At 35.4% G+C, this 25269-nt stretch overlaps 1 protein-coding gene across 4 annotated transcripts in view; it reads left to right on the top strand.

Annotated features, from left to right (window-relative positions):
* Positions 1 to 25269, top strand: part of gli3 (GLI family zinc finger 3) — a 162729-nt gene that overhangs the window by 76023 nt on the left and 61437 nt on the right. For all 4 annotated transcript variants that reach the window (XM_088643716.1, XM_088643714.1, XM_088643717.1 and 1 more), the window contains one exon: positions 11323 to 11428. In XM_088643716.1, coding sequence (XP_088499842.1) covers positions 11323 to 11428 — 106 coding nt within the window. The remainder of the gene's footprint in view (positions 1 to 11322; positions 11429 to 25269) is intronic.

The following is a 25269-nucleotide window of genomic DNA, read 5'->3' as shown; positions in this document are numbered from 1 at the left end:
CACATGCCAGTCTTGCACTGTTTGAGTGGTATTTTCCTATTTGTGAATGAACAATGCCCAATTGAGATAAAAAGAAATAGATGTTTTTATATAACATATTGCAGTATGACAGTATTTGTTTTAAACACAACAATTGGAAACTTTGGAATCAGACGTCACTGTTATGCACTTTTAGATACCAGAATTCAAAGCTCATAAACATTTAAAGTTTAAGAGTTTTTTGTGCTTGGAGTGCAGGTTAACATGCATTCTATTAAACATTCTATCAAACACAAAGCATTCTATCAAACACATAGGATAAAAAGTTAAAACAATTACAATTAATTGTTTTTTTTTAATAATTGCCATCAAATATTATTTTATTAAAGTAATATTTTTTATTTAGAAAATGAAATCTAGGTTATTGAGAGCCTAGGAAGTTTCTGGTACTTGACCTAATGGCACATGTTACATGTCATCCTTCTAGTTTTAGTATTTGGGCTCACTTACAGTACACTTGTTCTTGTCTAATCAATAGAAAAGTCTTACGTTCTTTTGTGAAAGGATGTGTTCTGTTTTAAACGGTCTGACAGTAGAATGGAATTTCCTGCTTTAAGCTTAATTTCCTCCCTCAAATCATTAAAGCATGCAATAAAAACCAATGCAATTATCCTTCTTTTTTATTAACATTGCTGCATAACTCCTTTGTAAAGATACCATTAGCTGCATTTTCTTAAACTCTGTATTTGTTTAATTAAAATTAATGAGCCTGGTCAAAGTTTGTCTTTAATTACCCTTTCATTAAGATCGTTTGTAATCATGTGTTAATGACCTATGTATTAAAAGGAGAAGAAGGATGAATATAGTGATTAAGCATAGCTCCGCAGGTTCATTAAAAAAATCAGAAGGTTTAAAACAATTGATGCTGAACCTATGATGGTGCTTGGCACATTGAAGTGCCACATACCAATTCATGATTGTAGTTTTTTTAAAATATGGTTCTTATGTAATTAGTCCACATATTTTTTATTTTTAATGCAGTTTCTATAATGTAGCTTTTCGAACTTTTGTATGAGGACATACCTAAGATCTTTGACAAAAAACATTATGCCCTGCATGCTCATCTTAATCCCTATACTTAGTGTTTAGCTGGAATGTCTTGATTCTATGTCAACAAAGATTTTTTTAAAGAATTCTTTCCCACTTGTCTCCTTAAGGTTTCCCTGCAAAATAAGCTTTTGCAGCCAAAACTGATTTTTAGACGGCAAATTAGTACATGTGATAGATTACACAGAGAGCATTATTCAAGTAAACTGAAAACTCTCCGGCTTTGTTCGTACAGTTATGGAAAATGGGCCTTCTCTCACCAGTTTCCAGAAGCAAATCTTTAGATTTCTAATTAATATTTTGGGTTTTGAATGTTTTACTCCCATGCTATTCCCTTTTCTGTCAGATGTATAGTATGGGACATGAAGATTCTCTGCTTTCCATTGTAACAACAAATTAAAACTGCTGAAAGAAAAGAGAAGTTTTGTTCAGAGTGTATTGCAGGTTACACAAGAGATTTGCAAACAAGTAGAAAACAAACAGCTGCTTGTCAGATCAAAGAAATGAGAAAGTGGGTGAATGATTTTATGGAATCTAAAGTACCCGTAAATCACAATTTGTGAGTTTTCTGAGGAATCTGTTATTTCCATTTCGTTTTGTAGTTTTCTCAATCAACATCTGAAGCTGACTTGGGTTCAAGAAACAGAAACCTTACAGCTGAACCATTACATAGTTACCAGCACAGCCAGCTTAGGGTGAATTCTTTGTTTTGTAAATCATGTTCATTTTTTACAGTTAAAAAAATCAAACCTTATTTTCCATTTGTGAAGACCCACATTGGGAATACTGCGGGCTAATGCTGGGTTTGTGAAAATTTCAGTCCCATTAAAAATGGATTTAAAAAACAAACAAACTCACATTCTTGAACACTCTTGCATGACTAGAAATGGTTGTTTTACTGTTCTTTTTTACTAGCAAATGAGAACAGCACAGGATTACTTGTCTTTATCTGTGAAGTGTGGTAGTATACCAGTAATGATTGCAAAACAAATCCAAGACATTTTGCAGAAAAAAAGTTGAAATGGAAATAACACACTAACAAAGAAAACCTGGGATCATATTTGTTGCTTTTTATTTTCCACTGTGAGAAAAATCAATTTGAATTCAAACTATTTCCCATGAATACTTTAATTGATCTGGTTGATTGCCTTTTAATTATTTTTCAACTTAAAAACTTATTATTGGCCATAAAATACCATTTGTTTTTGCACTTCATATTGCAGACTTTGATTTCTATGTAATAAATGTGTTTGTAGAATTTGTGTCAGAATGAGACAATAGTTTTCAGAACCTGTTGCATTTAAAGGCACTATCTTTTGCATCGGGGTGGAGCTACAATACATACAGTACTTGGAAACTTGGAAAATGTTATTTCACTGCATTACGATTGGAATCACAGCAGAGCGTATGAAATGTGATGCATATCTCATTACTGTTATCCGTTACCTTTGTTGTGAGCTCATGTTTCTCAAAGCAGTGGAATCCTTTTTATCACCCTAATTCTCAGAAGTCATCTCCCCCCCAAAGACTTATTCATTTTATGTTTTTTTAGAAATTGTTGCCTTCACTCCCATTTATTTCCACCAAACTGAGAGAGATAATATAATGTGCAATGGAAATACTATGTATGACTCCAAAAAATGTATGGATTTTGTGAATATATCATTATTCAATTAAACTAACTTTTATACACTGTAAGTAAGGCGTTTTACGTTTTTTAACCACATATCACTCTTGGAAAATCATATCCTGTGTTGCTAAAATGAGCACTTTGCCAAAAGGAATGGATGGGTTTCAAATTCACCATTTTACATCACTGTAATCCAGATGCTGAGAGTTATCTACGTAACTTTAGCAAGCAAAGTAACTTATTTTAAACCCATGTCAATGTGGGAAACTTAGGTGCCTCCTTACCTTCTGTAATAAACTTACCCAGAAATATAACTAATGCATTTTATAGAGAAAAAATTACCATCCTTTTCTTATTGTCACAGGTTTTAGAAACGCAAACACAAATTAATCATTAATGTATTATATATTCATATAGTATAGTTATTAATATACTCTTATGGCTTAAGGCTTCAGCCAGACTCGTATGCAAGATTTATCAAAAGAAACGTCAACTTAATGATGCAGCGTTTTACAGTGAAGGAAAATCCAGACCCGCTAAACAAAACAAGTGCCATTGTATTGTAATCCTCTAGTGTAATGTAGGGGATCTGTAGGAGACAATGGGTCTCTTGTCTTACATGCAATAACCTGTAGTTCATGAGGAAAAACGACACCCAAGAATTAGGTGCATATGAGCTTGTTTACAGAGTGCATATGGCCATAGGATGAGAAGCCTAGGATCCCCATACACAGGAGTTAATTATGGGGAACTGCAAAGGTGAAAATGCAGTGGAGGAAGGGTTCAAATAAAAGATATGTTTACTTGTAATCCACTTCATCGTCTGATTTCTCAGAACTTTGTCTTGCGTCAAAGCAGCTATGTTTTACACACACAGAAACTTACAAAAATATACAAACAGCACAGGTGAAAGTTACATTAAAAAATAATATAACATGACATACATCAATCCATACATATTTATTTCACACCAGTCTTACAGGACTCCACACAGCTCCACCAGAACCTGTAAATTTACTCCCCTCACCATTACACTAAGCCTGTATAACTGCATGTTGCCCCTTCAGTTTTTCACATAATCCACTGAATGCACTTGCTCATAAACATTTATTCCTTTATTTTCTATATTGTTAATTGATTAATTTGATTGAATACGAGATAAAGGAATTCTTCATTTATATAACTTTCGGGAATTTGCAGTACATTTCCATAAACATACAATGTTTATGATTCAAAACAGCTGGGGTGAAAGCGACTTGATTATCATTCCTCCTGAACTTCAGTTAAGAGCTCCATTTATGTGTTTAGTCTGTATGTCTTTAAGTTTGTGTGAGCATGTGTATACAGTATGTATTTTCGGGGCAATTACCATCTCCTAGAGTCTGCGTTTGCAGATTTCCGAGTGGGGCAGCTCTGTATGGTTCTGTCTTTGCATTCCGGAAGCATTTTAAGAGTAGAGGATGAATAAAAGGGAAGAAAAAAAAATCTTTTGAAGTGCCGTTCTACATCACTAGCATGCCTTGCCACAAGAACTGGATGTGTCTTCCCAGGGTAGTGCTTTTCCCTCAGCTTTGTTTAATTCTCCTCAAGTGGTAGTATTCTGCTGCAGAACTGTTTGCCTTTCTAATGAAGTGAACTGTTTGTTTGAAATAGGTGGCAGAGTCTATTTAGACAAGATTCTAAAGTAAACTTCAGAGTAGTTCAAATAAGCTGTTCTTATCGGTTCTTCTGAAAACCAAACGAAAGCTGCCTGGCTGCTGTGTGCCACTGGGAAAAACAGTTAAGAAGCTGTGTAAATAAGGCTGCAAGAAAGAACAGAAGCCATTCATCTCATTTGCAGGTGATTTTAGAATACTTCCTTCACCTTAAATACATTTCCACTTCTACTTTTCTCCTCCCTGCTTATTTTTTTTTCTTGTACTTCATTGGGTATGTATTTTTCTGGAGAGACTTGAAACAGAGTTCCAAGTTACTTATAGTTTGAGATTAATTAGTTAAACATCTTAGGGAAGATTAAACTGTAGCGAGGGCATTCTTATGTTAATTCTGTAGAAGTGGTGAGCTGAAGTCATGATCTGTTAAATGTCCACTAACACCATTTCCTTTGGCCACAGGCCAAGAGTTTGGATTTGCCCAGTATTGTATTTGAAATTTTAATGTCTTTCCTTTCATTTTCTCCTGTTTTTATTTCAGTGTTTGAATATGTATCAGCTTTGTGTTTGTATTTAATATAGCATAAACAACCGATGGTTTAATTTAGTTATCCCTTTTCTTTATTTTACTGTTCTGTAGCTTTAGGATCTCTTAGATCTGCAGTATAATCTAGGGATGGAATGTCATATAATTGGGTATTCAGTAGACAATCATACACAAAAGAAGCTATAAGTAATTTCCATATCTGGGCCACATCGACTCATCGTGTTAGAGCTTATCCTGGTTTCTATGCTGTTAAACAGATAAAAGACCATGTGACTCCCTGCCTGGACTAGACACCAGTGCAAGACATAGGAGGAGAACATTTTTTAAAAATACTATAATATCAAAGTTGACGCTTGGGTGTCTTTTAAAAAAACTTTTTAAAATTTAAACTATTTGACTTATCAAATGCTATAAACATAAAACTATTTGCAGGCAAAACAATAATGAAATGTTTGAGCCCTTAAAGTATAAATTAAATTCAGGGTGTTGCTGTACATGCCAGAAATATACTGTACTATATACTGTATACATAAAAATATACTTAATTTGGTAGTATGCTGGTATCAGTATGAGGATCAGAATAACAAAATCCAAAAACTGTTGACATAAAATTATTTACTTTGTATGGTCAATATATAGTGTTGCAGTTTGGCTATAGCTCTGGGGAGATGTGGCACTAGAGACCTTCAGAAGATGGTTTAAAATGCCTCAGTGGCAGCCTAATCAGAGTTATCACTAAAAGTAATACCTGATTTACTTTCATACTCACTGAAGGTAATTTGCTCAGTCTGTTTATGGCTGGCTTAAGACGATAGCTGCGTCTCTTTCTGAATCTCTTAAGGCAATAGTCGATTCTGCTTCAGACTTGCTGGAGGCAATAGCACAGTCATAGGGAGGCTACTGATGCTGTCAGGGCACAAGGTGACCAGACTACCTGTTGAATGGAAATTTTGAAAACCAAGGAACTCTAGGCGCTAGAAATACTTAATATTAGTTATATGATAAAACTTATATTTTTTCCTCTGTACCACTTGCCATTGGTCATCTTCTTGGAAAGGGTGAGTAGCAGTGTAGGTATGCAGCCGAACTTCTTGTTCCCCCTGTTAGCTGGTGCAGAATAGACTAAACCGCCCCCCATGTCATGTGTCTCCATTCCCAGTTGCAACTCTCCAGAAGGCTCAAAGAGCCAAACATACAGTATGCTATAAGGTGGGTTACAATGAAACAAATGAAACCTTGACATTCAAACTAAACTAAAACTGACCGAATGAATGGGAATCACTACCTTTACCCCCTTAAAGTATGATGAGTTAATATAATACACCAAAAGGCAGACGTTGCGTAATATTTCACCATGTCTGCCCGCAAAGTGATCAGGATTGTAAACAAACCGTAATACCATTTAATTATAAGGCAGTCTGCTGTAGATTCAGTACTGACAGATGCAATATGGTTTTATGTAATTTCTTTTTTAACTTTGCTGACAGTAAACATCAGTGCATTACGTCTGTCTTGGGCCTTTCCAATGAGCGTTGCATGTGAGCTAGTGAGTTGTTCAAAGCCAGAAGAGAAAAATTTTAACATTCTGATTTCCACTGTACAATGACTAATTTTGCATTTTAAGCAGCTGGATTCTCCATTGTAATGTATTTTGGGGGAATCGCTTATAGGTTGAAGTGAACTGCCAGAAAGGTCAACATTTTCTTCAATTCCTTGAAATGATGAGAAAGGAATGAAAAGCTATTCCTGTGCTTCTCCTTCATGATGCTCCTCCACACAACACACTTCGATACTGCTGTCCACCACAAAATAGCTGTTGGCTGAAAATGTTTTGATATTCAAATGGATGTTTGTTTTTTTTGTCGATATATCAGAGCACAAAAATAAACTGTCTGCGTTCATCAAAATTTAACAGAAATTCACAGGGTGGATTTGCACAATACACTACTCTGCTTTGCTAGAGTGCTTTTTTCAGGAGTTACAGTACATAGATGAGAGAGAAGCTTGTGATGTGTGAGATCATTTTTACCATATCTCTTCCAAAATGCAAAATGGAAGGAAAAATTACAACCTGTGTGGAGTTTTATATACAATACAGAAGCTACTGCAACCATCCAGTTCATTTTTGCACTAATGTTAATTCCTTCAGTCCAATTCATTCTGCCACTGGTGCACATTACTCTCTCTGTCTCCCATTTAGCATGTTAGTTTGCTGACAGTAGAGTACACAGCACTTAGCAGCTGGTTTGTGGAGCCATCAGTCAGGAAACTGTATGATAAATAGTAGGTACCCAGGTTTAGTGGCACTTTGTTCTGCTTCAGCAGATTTAGCCTGACTTTGGAAAAGTCATCATGCTGCATTTTGTCAGAGGTTACAACAGGAGACGGCGTTGTACTGGTAACTTATTACACTGATCCCTGAGTTATGATGTCCAGCAGATGTATTGTTCACGTGTAAATAATAAACTGGAAGGATGGGTAATTACAGGAGAACCTAGATATGCAGGCTTTGAAAACATGTCGTTTCTCTAGTGATGAACTGCCATCATTTCTGTGGGCTTACAGTCTGCAACACTCAAGAAAGACTTGTTCTTCTCCGCCTTGTTTTCACACCACAGCTGAGTCTGAGCAGGAACTGAACCTGGAAATATTTAAAATTCACTTGCCATGGAGGAGTTTCATAACACATTTGTTTAGGATTATTTTCAAACACAAAACGGTGAATGATAATTTGTTTTTAAAATTAATACTCTTTTTTTATTAAGCACGTTTTCATAAATAAACATGAGTTGAAGATGAAATGAACGTTTAAGTTTAACTAAGATTTGTGTTGAGCATAAGAACCTGGATGTAAGTATTCATAAATATAATTGGACACATTTTTGCCAATGAATATTAGCTCTTGATATTTAAGACTAAATGTGACTCTGAGATTATTTCATAGTATTTAATATCAACTTAATTGCCTGTCAAATGTTTAATAATTACCTTGGCTGAACATTGAATAACATTTAGTGATTTAAGAAATAACTTGAGAATAAAGGTATAAATGTAGGTATTATAACTATCACACAACAAGGGATGGCTATACCTGTACTGTTCCCAGTATCACTCACCACAAGTCAGTTAAATCACCTTTCTTTAATTTTCGTGTTGACTACCATAGCTTACAGGCTGGTTTATATATCAGCCCTAGGAATTTGTTGTACTGAGATGCGACATCTTGAAATCTATAGCTTTTTTCTCAACCTAAGGAAATTGTCATGCCAGGGATTTCCTTATTCCTTATACCCACTCGAGTACTATCTTTGGAAGAGAAGACACAGTTGCATTCAGAGCTTGTTGTGCATTCTGTGGTAAAGAAACAATGAGGAAGATTTTGAAAGATTAGGATAAAGAAACCAATCTTAAGAACTACACACAGCTGAATAATTATCTCTGAGCACAGTGAGTAGAAACATTGTGAAGTTATTAAATATGTTTCCTTCAAATAAAGAATGCAACAATGTGTATTAACTACAAAAAGAGTAAACATACACTTAAAGTGGCAATCAATCATATACTGAGTGTTCTTTGACATTTTCTGCTGAAGTAAGAAAATAAACATAAATGTTCTATGCAAATCTAATTTTGTATTTAATTTCAGTTTTAACAGTCTTTATTTTCAAAATACCTTTGTCTCATTTAAATTGATCACATATTTATTTTGGAAAAACATTTTTGAAAGGGGAGGGTGATTAAAATGATGATTTCAAACACTAGTACTGTGTGGTCTAGCTGATAATCTAATTTATTCATTAAAAGAGGAGTTGAGTGTGGGTTCCCATTGCAAATCAGGTTGATTACTATAGTTATAAAATATTTATTTTTGTAGTTTTTTTCTCTCGTTCCATTGCTGAGTCAAAAGCTTTTATTTGCTGCATACAAATTATTACCTATAAGAAAGAAACACTAATCATCATATAACAAAATGAATTATGGATTGGAAATATCTCTTGATTAAAACAGTTCTAAGAATGTTAAACTGTTATCTTTACTGCGTGGCATGGAGCAAAGTTGGATTCGGAGCAAAATTAAATTCCAGACAAAACAAGGGTCACATTTATTCACACTTCTAAGTACACCACTCAACAAAGTTCAACAAGAACAAGTCAACATTCTGCATATTAGAAGTGCAGTAGACGCCTCCAGAAACACTGTATATCACCGCCTCCAAAGGTTTCCCTGGGGTACGGAAGGATGTGACACACAGAAGACACAAAGAAACATGCATCATCCTGGTAAAGGTGGCAGCAATGTTTATTGACCTCCATGATTTGAGGGATGGCTATAAAAGAATCCCAAAAAAGCTGCATCTACCATAAGTCCAAACGCAACAGTTGGAGATCTGCGATGCACTCTGGCATCTTCAGGATACAAAGTGCTAGAAGATGCCTCTTGTCATCATGAATGTGGCTCTCATGACTGAGTAGCCTCTTCTGAGTCCAAACTCCAAAAAGAGACGTCTCTACTTTGCCAAAATACACTTGATAGAAAATTATAACCGTCTTATGTTTAGATGAAAGAAAAATCGAATTTCTGAACGTGCACATTAGCATTATGTTTGATGTTAAAAAGGTGAAGCTCATGTTACGAAAACAGTCGTACTTACTGTGAAATATGGGGGAGGTCTGTCATGTTTTGGGATTGTTTTGCATTTATGAGTCATGGCACCCTTATTATGACAGTGGGATTCAGAAACTCCCGACATGCACCAAGAAACAACAAAGCAAAGAAACAATCCAAACAGACAAAGAAATGGTTAACTGAATACAAAATAAATGTTTTTCGCTGGCCATCTCAATCTGCATATCTTCTACCGAAAAATGTTACTTGCAAAAAGATCTAAATTGATAACATATTATGACAAATTATATAAAGATTCAGTAGACTTTGACTTTGACTGATGCATCTGCTTAAAGGACATTATTACATTAACCTTTGGTTTTTAGATCCATGATGTCATTCACAACTTTTCACAATTTTGCCAAAGTATCCCCTGGATGTAAATCAGGGCTGAAAAGCACTATATCAGTTCTGTTTTGTGTTCCCCACAGCATCTCCCCTGTTCATTATCTAGTATGGGCTTGCCCGAACACTTTGTAATTTCCAAAATATTTTTAGTTATCAAACTTTCTTCGGATACATACTGTAATAAGAAGTCATTGTGCCAAGAAAGTAAATAATGGCAAGAGCAATAGTTTTGCTCATGTAAAAACATGTTGATATTGCCTGATGCCAAAATACTGTGGAGAATACTGTGGAGAATCTGAATCAGATCAAGTTAAGTTTTGATACTGTGTACAAATTCCAGTTCAGACATTGTAGAATCTTCTAATATCAATGTCCATGTGTATGGTAATTCTCAGAATGAGGTCTAGAGTAATAGCTTTCTATTGTAATGCTTGGAATAATCATCATGAATGAACAGTCCTGCATTGACTCATTTCTAGAGAGAGGGCTTGAAAAACAAAACAAATCGCCAAAAAAGCACAAAGAAGCTGAAAACAGGCCATGCTGTTAGTGGCACCAGGAAATACCAAGTGCTGACAGGCATGCTAAATACTCATTCTGCAGCAAGGCCCTGTACTGTAGTATTCAGACATATTTATAAGAACATGTTCATGTTTGTATACAATGTTTGAATACAAAAGGGTAAATATGTTACTGGTTTGTCACGGGATGTCCTTTAATTAATATTGTTTTCAGTGTTTAAACTGAACAAATCCATTTGTTTTTTCTCTGATCGATAGAGGTAGAGAGTGGGAACTGGAAAGTAATAAGAAGAAGATGAACATTTTTATTTTAGTCGTGATCATTCTTCACATACTGTACTCAAAGAAGCTCCTCAGCGGCAGCATTGTGTTTTTTTTTTTTCATTGTGGTGTTGGCCACTGCTTTTTTCATTCCGTTTGATTCTATTTTACAAATATTGAAAATATGTTTTTATCTTTTTGGTGTTTCATGAAAACAAATAGAGACAGGGCTCTATATATGCAAGAGTATTTTTGATGTGAATAATTCCTATGGGACAGGGGGGGCGCACAGTGGCAAAGTGATTAACATTGCTGCCTCCTAACACTGGGGCCCTGAGTTTGATTTCAGACCTGAAGTTCTATCTGCGTGGAGTTTGTATGTTCTTTCTGTGTCCTTGTGGGTTTACTCTGGGTGCTCTGGTTTCCTCCCACAGTCCAAAGACATACTGGTAGGTTAATTGGCTTCTGGCCCTGGGGTGAGTGTGTGTGTGTTTGTGTAGCCACCCGTTGCCGTTGCTTTCTGGGATAGGCTCTGTGACAATGTATTGAATAAAGGAGTTAGAAGATGGGAGGATAATTGTCTAAATTCTACTTTCCTTTTCTTTCTTTTAGCTCATCCTCAGTTTTTTCCAGCTTTTCACCCTCCTGTTCCCATTGATGACCGGCATGCTCAGGGACGCTACATATATGACCCTTCTCCAGTCCCTCCTCTGCATGTGTGAGTACACCACAGGACTTTGTTTTTCTTATAAAGAGAAGCAAGTAAGATATTACATGTCCTTAACATGCCCACATGGGCGTGTGTGACCATAGGGAATATTTATTTCACAGTGGGAAGTAACATTCAAGAGACCTATAAGCATAATGGACAATTTCACAAATTAACTTTAACTTAATTTTTTTGACAAAAACACAATTCTAATTTATTTTTGTATTTTTAATTCTGAGTAAATTACAGAAACTGCTCTTATGCACAATGCCAGTAGGATGAAGGTTAATACCTAACTACCTAAACCAAGGATGCTCCTAGGCTCTTGGGACAGTTATTAAATATATTTAGAGCAAGGTGGAAGTAGGAAACCCAGTTTGTTACTGAAATTAAGTCACATTTTGTTTGAACAGTACATCTCAAAACCCTTATGAGAGCTTTTTAGAAGTTTTCTAATGCTGCGTCAACCTTTTCTCACACTAAAACAGACAGGGAAGAATATCGTCAGCCTGCATGGTAGTGAGACCCTGTAAACAAATTCCTGGCTTAACATCTTCTGTTAGCAGTATAACCTTCTGACAGAAACATGTTTTGTGCATTTTCAGCAGTTATTGGAATACAATTTGTGGAAATTAGACCCTTTATTTAAAATCAACAATAGTAGCTTTATCTTGTATGTTTGAAGAGCACAGCCTATACATTGTACATGTAAGCATTATTTTCATGCTTAATCTATTGAATCATTATTTATTTTCTAGAAGTTAACTTTTAAGAATAAAGCATACTGAAGAATACAAGTCAAATACAATAGTATTTAATACAATTTATGATGTTTTGCATTTTATGAGGAATTAGACTTAACAGAAAATTGCAGCACACACTGATGTCCATCACTCCTGATTTCTACATGCTCGTTTTGTGAGAGATCTTCACACAAATAATACATGACTTTACATCCTGTGCAGTCTGTGGGTCAAACCTGAAATTTCTGTGTGCTTCATATTATAATTGTAATTGTTAATCAAATTAACCCGGTCTTTGAAAGTGGAAGTAATGATTGACAGAGCCATTATAAGCATCTGCAGATCAGCAGTTGAATTTTAAATTAAAGAAAACACAGCTACACAGAATACATTTCTGAGTCTTTTAAAGAAAGTCAGATTTTCCATCGGCTGCAGTCACAGAATCATTCTATGGGGAATCAGGTGAAGATGATTTTGGTACAGTTTAACAAAGAAAATACAAAAGAATAGAAGGGCAAAACTGATCCCGCTGTGCAAAATAAATCTTACATGTGACCAGAACTTTTTAAAATAATTTAGCTTTCCCACAATACAGTAGGCTTTTAAGGTTTGGTGGAGAGGACTGTTGCGATTAGCCAAATCTGCATCTAACCAAATACACCTCTATACTGTTGCATAATGTACTATAGTATATAGTGTATATAGTATGGATAAAAGACGTTAGTAACCTTCCCTTATATGATAATTCAAGTACTAATCCATTGCCTTTAAGTTAAATAGCATTAATTAACTAAAAGAAACAACAGTAATCACAAACTTATGGTAATCCGTTAAAATAAACATCATGAATCCCTCCTCTGTGTCCGTCTCTCTGTGCCTCCATGATTATCACGCTGCACTGTAATGAGACGGGCAATAAAACTGTCAGAGAGTCTGTAAAGTCGCCAGCCTGTGATTAACCAGGCTGCCGACTCAAAACGGGTGAGAGACACGCCCATTCGCTAGCTAGATCCGTCTCACCGTCCTAGTCTGTTGTGCCGCTAATTTGAAAGTTGCGGTTAGCAACCTTCATCACGTTTTTATTCCGTTCTGCTCATCTTCTTTCCCAGACCCCATCGGCCAGACCGAATCGCGTATAAGCAAATTCATGAATGTTAAAGTAACGAATGTTACTGTTGGTCTGTTTTATGAGGCTGTTATTGGTTTAGCTTTAGCAAGCAGTCATGCAAAGATGCTGGGCTACAACATGATTTGTCTCAAGTAATAAAGTTGTTTGGTCTGTATGTTCTGTTGGATAGAGATGTTTTTCCATGCATTTTTTATATTCCTTAGCAGAATTCAAGGCTAACAACCCTGTCCCGTAAAAAACTAATATTACGGTAACAGTAACAGGATGTTGCTGCCCCTACATGCCGGAAGGCATCCCGGGCAGAATTAATCTAAGTGCTCAAGCAGTTCAATATTTCTTCTTCTCTTTTCCAGTAGGTTAGGTTTTAGAGATGTAATATGGTCAAATTCAAAAGCCTCCACTTGAAAATATATCAAATTCTCACAAGAAACAAAATGTCATAAAATCCCACATTTAGTAGTTTGGTCAAATTCTAATAATGATGAAACGAGCCAGTGGATGTTAAGGTGTTAGAGTACTTACAGTAACAGCTTGGTGGTAACTTGCCTGGCTGAGGAAATGACAGCGCTGGTTGCAGATCCATCCCCCTCACCTACGAGGGATGAACTCGTTGGACATTTAAAGATTGAGTTTATTGAACTAATTGGTGCCAATGGATGTTTATTGAACATAAATGTTTCAAATTCCCTTTCAGTTTGGATGATTTCTTCAAATCAGATTGAGTGATAGTTTTCTAGAGCTCTTCTTACATAATAGTGCTGCGGTGCTTCTAAGAAAGGGTAGAATACTTCTTCATATGCTTCACACCACTACAACAAATGAATTTTGCACATTTCAAAACAACTTCCAAAGCTTTGGAACATTTCAGAGACTTACTGCTCAATGCCTGCTGGTGAATGATACTGTGCAATGTTACTGGTTCTTTACTTCTTCAATCTTTCATTTCTTGCATACTTCCAGAGCATTCTGTGCAGAGCATTGCTGGTAATGTGTTTGTTGTTTAAGGAGATAAAAAATACAATTGTATATAGGGGCATTCCAGTGCTTCTTCGGTGTTTTAAAGAACATCCTTTATAGTAGATCAAATGCACTATGCAGACAAGTCTTGCCACTCTTTGATGACGTGAAAGTTATAATCATGACCTTTCACAAATACACCAAGCTTTGCACTATCAGTCAAATCTGTGTTCTAATCTAAGCCCAGCAGACTGTGCACTGACTTTTTCAGCTTTTTACAGCTGTCTATCAAAATCCTGAGCAAGATGAACAACATACTCGGCGAGCTGTACTGTTTGCGGGGAGGCTTGAACTGCTAAGTGTGTTACTTTTGAAATGGCTGGTCATGCAGTGTTTTGCTCTTTTTGTGTTGACCCATTTGGCCACATTTGTCGTTACATTCCTTGGCTCATTTTTTGCTCTCTCTGCAAATGAAGAAAGTCTATAATTATGGCCAAGTCACAATAATCTTTTATACCACCAAGATTAGCAGCGGGCTGAGACATTAATGTGTTTGTTAAATGTGACAGACAACAGGTGACACTATACTATATTATGAACTACAAAATAAATATACATCTGTTATAAGCTCTGTTACCGTGCCTTGCAAAACCATTCAGACCCTTCTTATGGGCAATTACGGACAATTTTCAAGTCTTTCCACATATTCTTAATGGGATTCAAGTCAGCTGCTCCATTCACTTTCTTATTCTTAAGCCACTCCATTGTAGCTTTGGATCATTGTCCTGCTGAAAGAGGAATTTTTGTCCCTGTGTTGGCCTGAAGCAGGTTTTCATCTACAATGTGCTAGTACTTTTCTCCATCTACAGCATGTCTCATCAGTGCTGAAAACATTTGCGATGTAGTGATCTAGGTCAATCACATGATATCATGTGTTTTACACTGATTTTTTCTGTGGTTCAACCAAAATCGTGTGGTGATTGAACGATAATTTATTTATGCCAAAGTGGAAAGCAACATCTTTATATAAGAGTTTAAAGTTCAATAGTGTAAATTAGATTACATTATTTTGACAGCACTTCTTATTTAGACTTTTTAATTTGTGTAAATGTGTGTGTCACTGAAAAAAATAGTTATTGTCCATCCATCTATTTTCTAAAAGCTTTGTCCATGCCGACGATTCAAGCCAGTGGAACACATACACTTACTCCAGGGCTATAGCCATTAGTCTTTTGCAAACTTAAGATTTTTTATTTCTTTTCAGATTTAACTGGCCTACCTCACCTACAAATTATGTCCAAGGCAATTTTAGGCTGTATTATCACATTCTGCATAGTACAATTACAGTATTTGATTGGTCTTCTAAGTTTTATCTATCTATCTTTAAATCAAATTGGTTAATGTATACATAAAATTCAATCAATGTCACAACAAAACAGAGAAAATAATGCTTACAAATGAACAAGGAAACAAGAAACTGGAGACATCCTTTTAGGACCTGTTTTGAGAAATGAGGGTGAGCTCTTGTTCAGCAGCTGAACTGAGGAGAGGAAATTTAGGGAAGAAAGCAATCACTGCGTGTGAGAAAAAAATTGAATCGAGCAGCTACTTGGGTCATATTATGTTTGATATTCTTCATCATTATATTTCCTTGCAGAGTGTCATATCTTTTCTTAGGGACTGTTACTAACAGTAATGAATTTTTTATGCTGCATTTTCACAGTCCCCATCTCTTGCATTTAGAACCCTTCGATGATTGATGCCAATGTCACTGCAACAAAATGGCAAATATAATTTAGCATTTAGCTTATACAGAGATAATAGTGGAACATGTGAGGGGAACATGGCTTCTAAAGCATAAAACAAACATCCACTGTGTTACCAGTCAAAGAGGTTTAGAGAGATTTAGAGTGTGGGTAAGAAAAAAAAAGTTTTGTTTTGAATGAACGATTCTTTTAAAAAATAAAACAGCGTGTTTCCTATATATTATTATTGTTAAAGGTACTCTTTTAAATGTCTTGATATGTTGTATAACGGATATCATTATATTACAGTATTAACACAGCATCCACTGTTGTGTCAGGCTTTTGAGCATACCAGTACTTGGACTGATTGTTTTCAGATTGCTACCCATGGTTATGTTTGAAGTCTTCTATCTGTACTTTAAGAACTCAGAAATTATATTTCAGTATTTTTTATGTTTGCACATTTAGTATGACTAGATATTGTTTGTGCAGGTTCATTAAGGTGCCTTTTTCCCCTAAGCTGTCTCTTCTTTCCTGACATAATTGTTTAATAAATCTGACCCCATAATGGATATGGTGCACCTTTGGCACTGATGTATAATAAAGAAGAAGATCACTTTATTACCCATATGCAATTTCCTACATTAGGAATTTGTCTTTTCACATACCCCAGCTTGCTTTCTATGAGACACACAGTTGGGCAGAGAGAAGCTTGGGGTCAGAGTGCAGGGTCAGCCGTTTATATGGCACCCCTGGAGCAGTTGGGGTTAAGGGCCTTGCTCAGGGGCCCAACAGAGTAGGATTCCTCTGCTGGCCACGAGATTTGGTACCAGCAACCTTCCAGCCACAGGCACAGATCCTTAGCCACAGTGCCACCGCTCCACCCCGATAAAGGGTCATGCAAGTGATTTTCCTTCAGCACTTGAAGAAAAGTCAAGTAATTTCAGCTTTTTTTTGAAACCCTCCTGTTGCACAGACTTTTCTTGATTTGCTCTAAAGATACCAGTGTGTAATATAATGTGGTTCAGTTGCCAATAGCTAAACCTCACATCCCTCTGTCTCTTACAAAGAACTTGGAAGCATAAGACCTGTGCAACAAACAAGTGAAAGCTGGGAATTACAGATCACGTGCAGGAAACATTTCCATGCCTTTAACATTTACAGCTACATGGAATAGCTGATCACAGTGAGTCCTACACCTTCCATTGCTGGGGGTTTAAATGACTACGTTATTTGAAAATACTGTACTGTAGGGCCCAGTAGCTTTAGTTAATCGGGTCCTGTTTAAAAAGAAATCACTTACCTAAGTTACTGCATTGTGTTGGAAATATTTCTTGTTAACTGAATAATAATTATATAAGAGGTTATATAAATTATATTATGCAGGCAAGGATGGTTAAAAATAAATTGACTGTCCTTTTATGGTCATATGAAAAACATTGTCAGAAACTGTTCAGAGGATTTCCATTAAATTATACTACATGCCGGTACAATTTACTGTATTTACTGGCATTGTGAATTTCCCGTAAAGTGTAAAAACAGAATAATATGATCCTCAGGTGACATGACTCAGTGACATTGACTTTCAGGAGCATCCAAGTCTTCCAGTTATATACAGATTAATATTCAGACATTCTCTCATGTACTTCTTGCTACAAAATTATTGATGAGTTCATAATTTCATTCTGTATGACTGGAATTTCTGATGCCCTTTTTTGAAATGGAAATGAGGGGGCGGGTCATCAGTGACCGCCTTTATTTTAATAAACCACCTTTTTAGGCCCTTTTCTAAAGTAGCCACATGCATCTTGAAATCCGATAATCATTGACCCAATGAATGATAGACAACAGGGGTGACCAGAGACATCAAGCTTTATGACCTTGAACTCTGCCTTATCCCAGTATTGTATATATACATTTACAGAATTGAAAGGTTAGAAAATCTGTACAGTGCTTTGAAAGATAATATTTTTCCTTTGTGACTAGCCATGTATTATTCCCAGTCACATGTTCCTAGATGAGCTTAGTCTGTGCTCATCATGCTCACAGCTTAATCTGTATCAGTCTCTAAAAACTTAACTGGTCATTTTCTTTAAGTAAGGTGTCAAAAACCCTTGGACAATTAAACATACTGTATGTGTCAATCTCATTCTGTTTTCTGTGGATTCTCCATGGTATCCTGTGGCTAAATAGTAATTTAAGGCCATGTACAGTATTTAGGCAGGCCAGGTTAAGTAACTTCATCTTGATGTTAAAAGGCACCTCTTTTTATGACAAGGTCAGGTTTCTTCCATCTTGTTAGTTGTAAATATGGGTATTGGTTATAAACAAGAAGAGGCCATTTGATTCATTTGCCTGGTCTGGGTACTAGTAGCTAAATGATCTGAAGATTATAGCTAGGCTTTCCTTGAAAGATAGATCCTAGGATATCATGATCAACAAACCAAATGTTAGTGTTAAAGATAGTGGTTCTGGTGTACAAAAGTTTACATACAGTACAACTATTTTTTCAGTTAGCCAGGAAGTAGAATTTTTTACTTAGTTACTCTTTTAAAAATATTTCTTCATGTTTTGAGCAAGGAGATCTTAATAAGCTGGCTTTTTGTTTATTCATTTTGGTATTGAATTTACAATTCATGTGTTTAAAAATGAAATGTTTTGGTAACTCTGCAGAGGGAAACCCTTTCTGATCAAATATTCACTTGATCAATTTTTAATTGTTTTGTTCTTTTTCAGAGGAACAGCATTGTATCACTTGTATTCTATAACTTATAACGCAAGTTGGTAGAGTTGTGTAAATATTTGGAAGGGAGGTGCGTGTTTTAAATTATATTTTTATGTAACCCACCAACATTATCTGGTGAGGCAAATAATTTCTTAAAATCACCAGGCAGATGCAGACAATAAAATGAACAAAAGCAAACCAAATTCTTTGGAGGCCAAAACTTTTTAATGGCAGTTCACATACGTGCAACAATTTGTTAATGGCAGCATGATTACATATGTACTGGGGGGGAAAAATGAAATTGTTTTAAGACAAGTTCTCCTTAGTGAACAGAATTAATCGTTATTAACACTCTTAAATATGTGCCTAAATACACATCTAATATTATTGCAATACTTTCCTGAGCAGTCCCTCATTACTGAGTTGTAATTACAGTGCAGTTTTGCCTGGAGGTATGCAATAAATCTGTGCAGCAGTCTCTTGTACTCGTTAAAGCTGAAGTGGGCATTTATGTCCAGAGAAACTAGTGATTGTGTGCTCATTTTGAAGTAATATTGATACATTTAGGAGTACCATATAGCATAACATGAAATCATATCCTATTATTTTAAAGTCTAATTGAAACATGCTTATTTATTATCCTCCTTTTTAGATAAAGCACCATACATTATGGTATCAACAGTAAGAGGCAGAATTAAATTAAAAGCTCATAAAATGAAATATGTTCTGTATTAGCTGTTTGACACTTAATTTGCTTCTGAATGAGCAAAGGAAATCACAAATTAACTGTCCTTTGTTTTTCCAAGCATGCCCTATTAGGCATTTGAAAGTGCAATTACCGCCCAATAATAATCTGCAACCTTATGAATATATATAAATACTGAATATACCTCAGTTTGGCATTTAAGATTTAAAAAATAGTATCGGGGTTTCAGTTTGTGGGCCCAGATTAAATGGATTAGTTATCAGAAAAAAACTTATTCCCCTAATATGCAGGAAAATAAACTAGTTTATTTCTGCTTAATATAACATATATTATCATTATTATTATTTCAGTTTGGTTGTTTTACATTCAAAATAATGTTAAGTAGAGCTATAGAAGTAACTGCAGATTAGAAACTATAAAGAAAGAAATAGATTGGTAACTAATTTAATGAAACAGTAACTCCTAGGGCTGAGTTTTAAAACATTAGAGTACAATTGTACTGTATATTAATGTAAGTGGTAATGGGAAATCATAATTCCAATTACTATATGATATTGCAAACGTAATGTGTGTATGTGTAAAGAAAAATAACGAGTACACTTTTTTTAAATTTGAAAAATAAAATTTCATTGAGGTGTTTTCAGTCATTCCAAGTTAAATGACATTAAAAGATTTGAATCCATAATTATTTATGAAGCTAAATGTTTGTCTTTCAACATTTGTTTATGTAAATATACATAGAATTCTGCGTATGTAGTTTTATTTATATTTAATGTTTTTTTTTTAAAGAATAATTCATTCACAAGCTTTGAAGTGTCCTCTTAATAATATAAATGGTTTAACCTTGGTTTATAAACAACTGAAGAAGTGAAAATCTCCCTGGGCTCTTGGAGAGAACAGCAGACATTTCTATTAACCATACACAAGCCCTGCAGGGAGCCAAGCCTTTCTAAGCCAATGGTAAAAAATGACCCAAACTCACTTTCCTACATAGATCTACTTTTCAGCTCATAACAAGAGCACTGTTCTGTTTTATAATCTGAACATTAGCTTTTTCTTGCTTTTAGTAATTGGTATATATTTCATGCCACTGGTAGAATATTTCTTTTTGTAAGAACATAATGGAAACAAGCCTAGGGTTCTTAAAAGATTGAAATAAGCAGTTTTCTTTCATCCCACCTTCATAAAATGTCAGTGTGAGCAGAGATACCAGTAGGTACTCAAGGAAAGCCCTGTCACGAATTCATTTTTGAGAGATACTGTATACATACATAGTTTAGGGGGGAAGACATGTTGTGCTTTAATGTAAAAATGGTGTTTTAAAACTTTTGACTAAATAATTTACAGATCTGATGTGGAAGTACTGCATCTCTTGTGTGTGTAGTGTGACCAAGGGATTGTAGTTGGGTTTTAAGCCAGGAGACATACTCCTTGCAGTGATGCTGGTATAGTAGATGCTTCAGTTACATTGAGGTACAGATAAATGGTCAGCAGTAATATATCTTCTGCTGTTCAGTATATATTTAAATCGATTTCACCGTGTACTTACAATATCGATCTCTGAGTTTGGTGGTTAAAAAGATTTGGCCAGTTTCAGATCAAAGAAAAGAAGAAAAGAAAGTTGTTACTGCCATTACTCCAGTAACAGGAAAAGAGCATTGCTATGAACTATTTGTATTTTATGATATTAACATTTATTTGTATACATATTCAGTGTGCGCTACTAATTATACACATAGTAAAATTGCTATTAATAGGCATTAAGTTCTTGTCTCATTCAAGGGTGAATTTAAACAACCAAAATAATGTGAATTTCATCCGCTGTATATCAGTGAATCCACTATGAGAAAACAGATCTAAAGAATATTAATGGAATTAACAAATTAGTTTCTAAGTAATTATTTAAAAATGCCTCTCATTATGAGGTGCAGATATAGCCGATAAATAATTGTGTTAAAGTGAAGATGAAATGAAAAGGTACAGAACTGAAGGCTATGTGAATTCCTCAGAACACAGCAAAAAGGATGAATTCCTTCCCTAAATCATGTAAGTGGATTGCTGTAAAATGTATGAGGGATTTTAAAAATGCATCAAAATGATATCCTCACTTTTGGGAGCCCTTACTTTGTTCAAGCATGTTATTGTTTAAAGGCTTAGGTCACTGTAGATCACCCAGAGCTATACAGCTGAGCAGTGACCCAAAAGTTACAGTAGAATAAACAGACTGCACTGAGTAATTTCTACATCCCTGAGATGAACACGTACAGGTACTGTACCTGTGAAATGGAAACTTGTGTTTGAAGCTGTTTCGAATTGTTCCTTAGAATAGCAAGCTGTATTTTTGAATTGGCCAATTTCATTGTTGTTGCTTGATTGATGTCTTGATGTTTTCTGGGAATTACATGGATATCTTGGATTTGAATTTAGAAATGCACTTTGCAGAGCCTTAATGATGAGTACTTTTATAATAATAGTGTTATATCCATAGTAATTTTCTTTTAGTCATAATATTATATTATTCAAGTGCATTTTTCAGTATTTCTTAAGAGAGGAGCTGTGGTGACACACCTTTCCAAACAGTAGTGTTCACATTTCTTCTCCTTTGCATCTATTACCTTATTGCAAGTTGTAATATTGCATTGTTTTTGTGATAACATACCACAGCACAGTGCAATATATATATATACTGTAGCATACTCTTCATATACACACTTTACTGTGTTCAATAAGATGAAAAGGCCCAATAAATTTTAATTTAGTACAGAAAAAAAAACATTCACAAAAATAAAATAAAAAAACACAGTGAATGCCATTTCTGTCCTAAATAGCTATAATGCCAAAGGTAGTATTTGAGATAATGGAGCAAATTGTTGGATTTCTGGAAGTGCCGACTCTGTGCTTTAGTCTTCCTTTCATACCAGCCAAAATGTAAAAATTATGAACAGATTGCATCAAGCCTGTGCAATTACGTCTCTAAAACATCATGGGAGAAATGTTAAATGAATTCAGGAAAATGTGGAATTGCTGAAGATTAGGTGTGTGATAGTGTAACGGGGCGTATTTGGTAGAGCTTGATTTCGCAGAATGCTGTAATCCTGGGGGTTTTAGGCTAGTTGTTTGAAATAGCATGTTGAGTGCCTGGCTGTTTTCCATTCTGGAATCTAGTGGCATAAAGCTACAGTATCTGTGTGTACGGATACACCACCCACTATCCTGATCTGGATGTTCAAAGATCCCAGCAATTTATTGAACAGCAATAAAAATAATAATTAAAACTCTTCGAGAGAGCATGCAAAGCAAACTGTGCTAGGGCTGGTTGAAATATCTATCTCTATCTCTTCAGTGGCTAAGAAATTAGATTAAATTTATTTTGTGCTCCTAGGACTGGGTTGTTGCTCCTTGGCTGAAATTCCACTGTTCTTTGTGCTGTAGTCAGCAGTACTAGTTGAGTGAGCAGATATTGACTGGAGGTATTCATATTCAGTGAACCAGAAGCAAGCTGACTCTATAGAAGCTGCTGTCAAACCTGTTGCAGTGGTCTTGTGGGGGTAGCGAAGTGTAACACTGCCCTCCTAATACAATGCCTTCAATCTTAGACTGAAAAAGTTTGCAAGCATACATTTTTCCCCTTATTTATTTAAATATAAAAGCCTGGCTAGACATGTCTCTGAAACTCATCTGTTTTTGGTAACCCTGTGAACATAAATATTTTTGCCTTAGGTTTAGAACAAGTACTCTGTTAGCCAGCTGCAGTGCCCTGGCTTGGAGATGAAAAGCTTTTTTTAATCTTAGCCTTTCTATAAAGTGTAGAACACAAACAAAAAAAACCTTTTATGCATTCAAAGCTGCAAACAGAACAAATGTTTAGCTGTACATACCCTATTGTTAGTGTTACTTACTGTATATTCATTCAGGTTCAGAATTTTAAGAAACCCCTTTATTTTGTAAAAAAAAATAGAAAGAAACAGTTTAATCTGAAGAAAATTACAGTAATGTGACCCTATGAAAAGGGAAAAGAGGCACAGCTATGGTATTATTTTGTAACTTGTATAAATAATAGGGCTGTTGTTGTCATAGGAATCACTGAGCAACATGGGTTAAATGGCTTCCTTTCATAACAGTCCTCTCTCCTCTGTACCCTGGTACATTTGAGTTTAGTACCAGTATAAGGATTAGAGTTGGGTTTCGTGTCAGTGATAGAACTGGAGTTTAAATAGGCACATGATAGTAAGGGCAGTCAAAGTAAAGAAACTTTCTGCTGGTTCAGTGGTAGCAGAGAAGGGTGAAAGGGTCAAACCTCTTGAAGTATAGCGTTTTCTGATTTAGTAAAGCTTTGTCTTTGTGTTAAAGTGGTAAAATTAATTAATCCTACACAATATCAATGGAATTCCTAAAACTAAGGCTTCCAGGGCAAAAATCCTGTCTATAAACTCATACATTGATTAAATTTATAGAGCTGTTTGTACAGCTGCAACTCAGATCTGACTTGGAGTATTGCATTAAGTTTATTTAATGAATCATACAGATTGTATTAATTGGTATTGAGTGCCGCATTCCTCCAAAGACAGTCTTTACTGTGATCTTGTTCATTTTAGCAGTGCAGCTGGCAATACCTAAAGGAATTACATAAAATTACCTGCATACGTTTTGGTCACAAATGCAAGATACACAACTCATAATCCTGAGAAATCCTGTACTTATTGTCTGGTTAGATGTTTTAGTTATTTAAATGTTAAAGCTGTTAAATTAGTTTAAGTCACGCCATCCTTTGTACAGTATATATAGCCAAGCTATGTGGTACGTCTTAGGCATATTTGAGTCTGCTCTTCTTTCTCTTCCCTCACTTACTGTAAGTTGCACATTATCTGACATAAAAAGATCAATTTCCTACATTTTGTTGAAGCTTCCTGTGGTGCTAGAAAGATCATTGCTTTAAAATCACTGCTGAGTTAATTTTTTTTAGTCCAGAATAATATTAAGGAAGAAAGAATTTACTTGTAACTTATGGAAGGAGAACTGACAGCTTCATACATAATGTCATAATATTATTCATAATATTATATTTGAAACACTAAACTGTATTTGTAACACTGTGTTCAACTAAACAGCTAATGATCATTTATTGGTAACAGCTTGCCGGTGCACTCAGGGTACTGGAATAATGCACAGATTTCAGTCTTAATAGCATTAGTTCAGATCAGTCACTTGCTATTAGCTGTAAATTAGGGTTATAAGTAGTCTAAACAAGACAGAGAAATGTTTATAGACTACATGTATTTTTTTCTTCTCTTCCAGGGCATGCCTTTTTAAAATTCATTTTAGGATTTTCTATAAAATCTGATTTTTTAAGTGTATTCCAACATTTCCAACCCCTACTGACGTTCCCAGTTAACTGGCCAAGAAACACTACGTAGGTATATGCTATGTTATTTACATAGTTGTCAGAAAGCCTAAACTGTGCATTTATTTGAACACACATTCAGCATAAAGGCAGTCTAATCTTGACACCTCCTTCCAGATGGAAAGCTTTGGATGCCTGAGCACTAGGCAGACTCAAAAAAAAAAATCACATAGTTTATCAGCCCTTATAAGCGGGAAACACAGATATATATGCTTGTTAAGGGTCTCCTTTGATGAGCCTTTCTTTTGGTTATATTCATCCCGTGTATTGAAGCATTAGAAGTGCCAGTGTTTGAGTGCTTTTGTTTTCTTTGTTAAGCTGTGTATTTTGCTTTCGTCCCACGCGGTTCCCTGGCCTCGCTCTGACAATGACTTTTCTGCATGAATTCCATTCCTCAGGGCCACAATCCGCCTAATTCTTCCAGCCGATTTGCTCCTTCCTGCA

This window comes from Lepisosteus platostomus, chromosome 8 (assembly GCF_059453375.1).
Source record: "Lepisosteus platostomus isolate fLepPlt1 chromosome 8, fLepPlt1.hap1, whole genome shotgun sequence".
Classification (NCBI taxonomy): domain Eukaryota; kingdom Metazoa; phylum Chordata; class Actinopteri; order Semionotiformes; family Lepisosteidae; genus Lepisosteus; species Lepisosteus platostomus.
Note: the sequence above shows the minus strand (reverse complement) of the source record. Positions and strands in the feature narration are given on the sequence as shown.